The sequence below is a fragment of the Vitis riparia genome, chromosome 13 (assembly GCF_004353265.1).
Source record: "Vitis riparia cultivar Riparia Gloire de Montpellier isolate 1030 chromosome 13, EGFV_Vit.rip_1.0, whole genome shotgun sequence".
NCBI classification, from domain to species: domain Eukaryota; kingdom Viridiplantae; phylum Streptophyta; class Magnoliopsida; order Vitales; family Vitaceae; genus Vitis; species Vitis riparia.
This window is the reverse complement of record NC_048443.1, coordinates 28,173,904-28,182,680: the sequence shown is the minus strand read 5'-3', so window position 1 is coordinate 28,182,680 and position 8,777 is coordinate 28,173,904. Positions and strand designations below refer to the sequence as shown.

General features: G+C 31.5%; 1 protein-coding gene across 1 annotated transcript; it reads right to left on the bottom strand.

The window, feature by feature from the left end:
• Positions 1-503: 503 nt before the first annotated feature.
• On the bottom strand, positions 504-1,464 carry LOC117927490 (senescence associated gene 20). Its single transcript, XM_034847007.1, has one exon. It carries the CDS (start codon positions 1,201-1,203, stop codon positions 841-843), a length of 363 nt encoding a protein of 120 aa, XP_034702898.1. The 5' UTR covers positions 1,204-1,464; the 3' UTR covers positions 504-840.
• Positions 1,465-8,777: the final 7,313 nt, after the last annotated feature.

The following is an 8,777-nucleotide window of genomic DNA, read 5'->3' as shown; positions in this document are numbered from 1 at the left end:
TATTTTGTTATAATGAGGATGGTTTTCACATTTAAAATTTTTTTATTTGGCAAAATAATTTTAAATAATATGAGTTGTTGAGGCAAAACATTTTTTTTAAAAGTTTTTTATTTAAAAATTGAATTATATTAAAAGCAAATATAATTTATAAATAAATATTATAAATTCTTATAATTTATTTCACATCAAACGTTTCCTTCATGCAAGCTGCAACTGAACAATAAATGCAACAATTTTGGACTAATCTTGATTCGTGGGCTAATAAACTTCATAACGTCTCAAACTTTTGGAGCCCATGCAAATCCAACCATTCATTTGACGGGACTAGGAAAATCAGAGGACAAAGATCATGCCACGTGGAAAGCGATCACGTCCTGCACGTGACGTCTAGAACTCTCCTATGTCCTTTTTAGTCACAAGACAGTATGTATTCACATTTTTAGTTATTATTTTTTATTTTTTCGAAAAATGGAATCAAACGATAAGTCAAAAACAAATCAAGATAAGGCAATCGGAGGAATACATATTTATTGAAATATGAAACCATTTTATTACACACTGGTGATGAAGATATGACCAAGAAGGCATCTCCATCTGATTGGTGCTTCCCAACTCTGACACACGGTACAATACTGCAACCAAAGTACTGGATAACTAAGACACACTGGATGAAGAAACAAAAGAGCCAAACCGAACCTTGGACTCACATCCACCAGACACGAGAGATTCCGGTGAGTCAGCCCATATGGAAATCGGGAGTGGCAGCCAAATCACTCCCTCTTTATTTATTTATTGTATATTATTATATTGCGTACGGCTGCAAGTGATCGGCACGTTTCCTTATATTGCCAGGACAAGACCCGGAACCGATTTTCCGACCCGATCCGAGTAGCTGCTCTCCCAGACGGAGGGGCAATGGCGCGACGGCGGCGAGGGAGTCGACGACGACGACGCGGCAGAGATCGACGACGAGGGTGACGTCGTGAAGTCGGAGTTGGAGAGACGGGTGACGGTGAGGGAGGTGTTGAAGTACTCTCGGACTTGGGTTATTACCCCATCAGTGACCGTCCAGGCGTGGACCCAGGCGATTGAACCGCTGCGATCGCAGCCCTCGGCGAGGACTGTCGAACCGAAAGACGCGAGGGCGAGTGGCTCGAAGACAAATGACTCGTCGGATGAGACACCAGTGAGCAAGCGCATCATAAACTGGTGGGAAGGCGGGCCATGGAACCACCACTCGAGGTCGGCGGCGAGAAGTCGGTGGACCGTGTCGACGTCACGTGAGCCTAAGGCTTCATATAGGGCGCGTACCACCCTTTGGTTAGTCGCATCAACCTCCTCCAGAATTTCCGGTGAGTTAGCCAGTTCTGGTAGAGACTCCGGCGAGCTAATTACTAGAGAGAGAGTAATTTCAGGAGAGAGAAATGGAAGAAAGAGAAAGCTCTGAGAGACTCGATAAGAACTCAAGCGAGGAGGTTGCGGGGCCTTATATAGACGAGTGGATGAGGAAAGGTTGGGATCCTCTGTTTCTATCTCTTTTTCCATAAACTGCACCGAACAATAAGACGTGGAGGATTGGGAATTTTGTGAAAAGAAATGGGGATTTTGGGAATATAACTAATCAACGTCTGGAGACCATGGTGTCACGTGGCGGCTTGTGAGTGGTTAGTCGAAAAGGGCCAGTCAGCCTACTTTTGTTGTGGTGTGGGACAAGATGTGGGGCCCATTGGGGCCAATGAAAAGTCAAGCCAACTTTTTTGACCCCACACGTTTGAAATGGTCGACACGAGGATGGGCTGGCTTGTATACTATTTGACTATCTACTATCCTCACTTATTTACTTCTTTTCTGTCTGATTGTAGCCTTCTAGGGAAAAATTTGTGTATCTGTCACTAAAAAGCTGGGTCGACCTCATCGATGAAAACATTGGGACCCACGTCCGGTACGTGGTTGAGTTTAAATTATTTCTTACTTTTCTCATATTCTCTTTTTTTTTTCTTTTATTATTATTCTTATTTTCTATCATTCTATTTTCCTTGCTACACATTAAAAAAAGAAAGATATTATTTGATTTTTTATTTAACAATTAAAATATAATTAAGGCAAATAATTTTGTATTTTTAGCTTTAATTAAAAATTGAAATTGAAACCAAATTCATAATTTTTTTTTAAAAATAATATTGGTATTGTAAAAATTATATTCAACATAAAAAATTTATAAAAATAAAATAAACGTTTATAAGAAATAATATTTTTTTAACTTTAATATTAAACATTTTTTTAAAAAAAATTATAAGTCTTTTGAACAAATTAAGCACAAAATATCTTATTAAACTTGAAAAGAAATTTAGTATTTGATAACTATTTTTTCCTTCTTTAAAATAAAAAAAATAGAAAAATATGTTTAATAATTAAAAAAATGATATTTAAAAAATATATATTTTAAAATTTTTCACTTATTTTCAAGGATTGTTTAAAAAATAATTATAAAAAATATAAAATGATTTAAAATAAAATAATGAATATAAAAATTATTTTAAAATATATTTCCAAATATTAAAAATAATTTAAAAACATTTCAAAAATTTAAACAAAATTCTATTTTCCAAAATATTATAAAATAAATTTTAAAAACCATTATAAAAAAACTATTTTTCATTATTATTTTTTAAAATAGTTATGAAACTGAGTTTTAATTTCTTAAAAATCGATTCAGATAAGGCTTATAAAACCACTGCAAAAAAAAAAATTATTAAAAATATATTTAAAATATATTAAAAACGATTTAAATAGATCTTTATTTTATAAAATATTATAAAATAATTTTTAAAAACTATTATGAAAGATTGTTTTTCTTTATTCTTAAATGCAACTTTTATTTTTATTTGTCATGAATTTTCTATACTCCAACCAAAATGTAAAATAACATGCATTTTTAATGTTTTATTTTTGAGACTCGAACAGAGACGAAAAAAATTGTATTGAAAAGAAAAAGGTAAAGACGAAAGGTGAGTGACAAAAATCCCTTACTGTAAATAGGTGGATGTCACATATTGGACAGCCATGATTAAGAAAAAAGCAAGGGCCCATTCTTCAATATGTGGCCAACTTTGATTTTGTCTTCATCGATGGACCCCAAAAAAATTGTACAATGAATCACAGTGAGGAGCTAGACTGGTGACAGAGCATTTGGTGTGCCAGGTTGGCCCCGTCTTTGCCACATCATTCAGATATGATGGCTCCAAGCTGTCGTCCTTTAGGGGTGGTCCACCTCTATAAGAAAATAATTGTGAAAAATTACTATGGGAAAATACAGGGTGAAAGTTGAATAGGCTAGCAAGTTGAAGCTCAAAGCCAAGCTGATGAAGACAGGCACTAGTTACTTGTAGTTGAAAGTGGATTAAGATATTTTTCTTCTTATTTTCTCTGATGTTTGTTGGTTTTGGCCTTTGCGACTAGTTTTTGTCTACGGATTGGGTGTCATAGTTTCATTTTGCAACCTTCTCTTAAAAATATTTTATTTAAAGTAGGTTTTTATTAAAAATTTATTATGAGGGTATTCAAAAAATATATCCAATCAATAAAATTAATTGTATCAAAAAGTGGATTGATTCTTATAAATGTAAAATTGAACAAGTTCAATTCGAATATAAGCTTAACTTGTTGCATTATTAGAGTTAGGTTAGTTTTGATTATAAAAAACGTTTTAACTTAAAAAGTATTTTTGAAAAAACACTAAAAATTGTTTGATAAAATTTAATACTTATTATTTAATGACTTAAAATTTATTACTTAATTTTTATTTTAAGTATTACGGTTTTCTGATAAAATTAATTTATAATATAATTCTAAATCATCAAATTGACATATTTACCCTTATAAATAACTAGATAAAAAATAATTAAGTAACAATGAAGATCCTAGAGTAGCAAAGAATATCATAGAGTTAATTAGGATAAATAAGGGTAAAAATGTTAAATGAAAATGTAAATTTAAGAATAAGTTAATTGCTTTTACTTATTACTTAAAATTGTTTTTGACTTTGAGTCATACAATTAAATTATTTTACCAAATATATTTAATTTATTTAATAACTTTTTAAGTTATTAAGTCACTTTAAGTTATTAAGTTTATTTACCAAGTACCCATAAAATGTTTAACAAAATTTAGGAAACATTTTTAAAATTTTGTAAGATTAAAAAATAGTTTATAGTATTTTTCGAAGAGACATTGTATAAATGATTTTCTTGTCTAAAAAACACTTTTATTGAAAATACTTCAAATAATCTTAAATGTACTTTTAATTTTATGCATATATTTTCTATTCTCGAGAACGATAGTTTGCAATTATGTCGTTGGATTATAATAGCATGATTTGGAATAGGGTGTATGATGTGATTTAATTGAACCTAAAGGCAACTTCTTCTAATAGTATGATTTCAACCTTTTAGTCCCTAATCATAAGATATTTTTGTTTTGGCTCAAATTTTAAAAATAATTTGTTACTCATTGGAACCAAATCTAACTAAAGTGAACTAAATTGACTTTAATTGATTATTATTATTCAATTGAACCCAATCAAATAAATCATTTTTTTAAATTCAATTAGTTAGAGTTCTTAATGCCTTAAAATGGACTAGATCGATTTAGTTTAATTTTAATGCTTAAAATCAAACTAATTGTAATTTCTAATTCTAAAATATTTAATTATAATTATAATAAAAATAAAACAAAAAATAGAAATTATATCCTCACAAGCCTATGACCAAACTTTTGTATTTTGCCCAAATGGTGAATATCTTTGGTTTAATTAGTGAGTCAAATTATAGATCCTTCTTAAGTCTTACATCAACCTTTTTAGCACTTATCATAGTCTAGGTATGAAGTATTTGATTTGAATGATTAATGCCTTGGTTTTAACCTTAGAGTAAGTAAGTTTTTCAAGAGTAGGAATTGTTGGTTTTATATTATGATGGATCCAATGGGCGACTCTTCTAATGTCTCATTCACTTGATTATGCAAAAAGGTGCATCCAAATGTGTTCCGGATAGACATCTCTAATGCCCAAGTTAACTTTAAGGTTTTTAAAATGAATTTTTGGGAAGAGTCTTATGCATCTTGGATTCTTATTCCTCTATATTTTATATAAAGTGAATCTTGTAATTTCCAGTGGGCCGTTATGACCCATTTTTACTTCTTACATTTAATTTCATAATGTTGATAACACATATAACGATTGACCCATTGATGGTGTGTAACAAATCCATTTACTGTGATTGATTGCCTAAACAATTATGGTTAAACGAGAGAAATACAACTCACTACTTCAGTCTGTAGCTTAGGATGAGTTGTTTACTTAGATGATGTTTGTTTTTTTGGTTTTTTACTGAAAGTAATTTAGTTTTAAAATTTTGGTTGTTTGTTTTTCTACTTTTTCATGACTTATTATAAACTTTTTACTAAATAGAAAAAGCCAAAATATATAACTTTTTCTAAATAGAAAAAATAACATATTGATTTTTTTTTTTTTACTTTTTAATACTTAATAGAAATAAAATACTACAAAAAAAAAAACCTAAAATTTAACACTATTAAGCATTAAGGTTCTATTTAGAATTAAGTAAAAAAACAAACACCATCTTAGACACCTCACTGTCTTGAGTATCCATAGGGATGACAATAGAATGGATATAAGAGGGGTTGATACCATCATGACTTGTTTAGTTTATTTATATTCATTTTAATTCCTAAAAAAAAAAAAATTTAATGGGACATGGATGGGATAAAAGTCATAACCAAACTTATATCGGGTCCAACCCAATAAAAAATATTTAAATTCATCTCACACCCATTTATTTTTATCCTAAACTCATCATTTTAGGAGTGAGACGGACCTAAAAAAGCTTATGTCATTTTCACCTATATCCAACTGCCTCACATAGAAAAAGCGCAAAAAAAAATGGTGAATTTAGTATAATTGGGATTTGGAGTTAATCCTTCAGAGTTTGAAAATTGTTCTATGAGCAATACCTTTCCGAAAAGTAAGCCCAGGGTGACTTATGGTTTTTCAAATTGGATGGTTGATGCCTTAACGCTAAATAAACCCAGGATGACTTATGATTTTGGATTTGGTGCTTTTTTAAGACGAAATGGCAAATGCCTCCATAGGAAGCAAGCTTAGGAGGGATTTTTCATTTAATTTTAGAGAATTTTAGTTAAATCAATTCAGATTTTGGGTGGTCGTGAAAATGTCAGCCACATTCAGTACCCCATAAAATCTCACCTGCTACAATTGGAACAAATTCAACCCTACCGTCTAACTTATTAAAAGATAAATGTAGATTAGGTGACCGACTAAAAGGCTTTTTTCCATTTTTTTGAATTTTTAAAATAATTTTTAAAATTTTATTAATTACTTCCTAATCCTTCTTATTTTTTGCTTTTTAATTTTTGGTCCGTTGCTATATGCATCGTGTATAAGGGTTGTTCCCTATTAAATTCTTTTATTAGATGTTTTCAATCCATAATTCTTATTTGTTGAGTTATCATAAGTTTCAATAATTTGACGGATGATTTTAGAAAGTGTTTTTAATTTAAAAAGTGTTTTTTTTTAAATGAGATGTTTAACCAAATTTATGAAATATTTTAAAAAAAATGATAAATCACTTATAATATTTTTTAAAAATATTTCATAAATAATAATAATCGAATACCAAGAAGGGACTTATAATTCAATCATTAATCACTAGCTTCATGGTTTAAAACAACAAACTATCATACGTGATTTACGCGTACAAGTTCTTTTCAAGGCATGAGCCATGCATTTTCTATTTCCATATGTTGTCTTTCTTGCAGAGGCTTTTCCGCCAGTTCTCCGCGTAACACATTATAAAATTTGAATTATTATTATTATTATAGTTTTTTTTTTTCTTTTCCCATTTTGGTATGATGATAAAATGTTCACCCGTCTGTATCTTCTATACTCAAAGACCAGTATGACACCAGCTTGGCTGGCCTCACTCCCACGATCTCTGAGAGTTTTAAAATTGAGATCATAACCTATTACCAAAGGCCATTCATAAAGTAGAAAACACGACCAAAAAGTTGAGAATTTTCTCGAGAAAAACCTAACATGAGGACAGGGACATGAGGTGGGAATCACCATAACCGAAAGTGTCATTTTCCACTCATTGAGGGACAAGCAATAAGAACCGAAAGTCTGAGTACGATACCTCATTCAAACTTAAAATCATTCTTTAGTCTATATGGCTGTTACACAGCCAATTCCTTTGTTTTTTTCCCCATTTTTTTTTCATCTACTTCTACCCCAGATGCTCCTACCCCATTGCATTTTTTAAGTTTTCATGATAGTATTCAACTTCATTAGCACACCCTCCATAAACCCGATAGGTTCTAATCGTAATTAGATGTTAATCATCCACTTCACAGAATGCTAAATGTTGGGTATATGATGAAAGTTTCTTTGAGTTGAAACAGAGCAGTTTTATCTAAAAGGAAGAGAGGTTTCATATGGGCATGTTGCATGCAAATGAAGATCTGAAATCATTCTATTGCATCTTGCTTAGAATTCGATTCAATGAGTTCATTTGCATGATAATCACCAAAATGAGAATAGTAGTAAGAAGTAAGAAAGATGATATTGGAGAAATCCTAAATTCCATAGATCATAGTGCTTGCTGTTTGAATGATGACGGGAACGAAGGTTTTCTGTGTGTGATAGTGAGATATGAATCAGAGAATGTCATCTATAGATACCTAAACAAACACCAGTACCATATAAGTTGCTGCTAATTATAAAAATCACGATCACTAATGCATATCAGCCATGTCATTATGCAACATAATATAACAGAATGAGTGGCTTCTCAACTAACCCATTAGTGAAAACAATGTGTGGCTGTGCTTTCAGCTTGGGAGGGGGAAAGCAAAAGGCAGAGGGTCAGACACTCTCTACAATACAATCTAATATGAATAAAGAAGAGCAAGAGTTTTTATAAAGACAAATCCGTCGTCATAGGGAAACTTACAGTAGTAGGCATTGCACTGGGAACATCCAGAGTCTACTATTTTTATCCTCTAACGCAGACTTAACATATGATCAGAAATTTCAACCACGGGTCATCCCATTGTACCAATGCTTTTTTCAGCCTTGTTCTCCTTTTACAAGCTTCAGTTCACACTGACTCGTCAAAAAGGCCTAAAGAGAGAAACCTTGAGAATGACTTAGATTACCAAAAACACTAATAATATTCAAGGCCTGCAACTCAAGAGGGAGTTCAGATCTTTAATCCTGCACTCCATGAGCCACCCCAAAGCAATAAAGAGAAGAACTTATCATCCCCACATAAATTGATGAACCCAGTAAAGAAGTATGCAAAGCAAACATGAAGGTATGCGCACACAATGTACAGAGGGTATGACCAGTCTCGGTTGCTATTATGTTTTTCCTCCACCTCATGTGTTTATGTTGTTTGCAAGATTTTTTTTTTCCTCATTAAATTGCCTAAGAAAACTTGTAAAGGAAATGCATGATATGATGAAACTCTAGTTTACTTATGCATTAAAAGAATTTGTATAATATCAAAATTACCCTTTAAAAATTATTATGGTAACTTGAACTTCAGCTTCCAATTAAAACAAAAAACAAAAAACTATCCCACCCAGGCCCTTAATCACTTCTAAGATGACATTGTTTCTATTTGGTCGTGTTCTTAGCTTAGACATGTCACCTTGATCTCATTCTTACATGCGCCCAA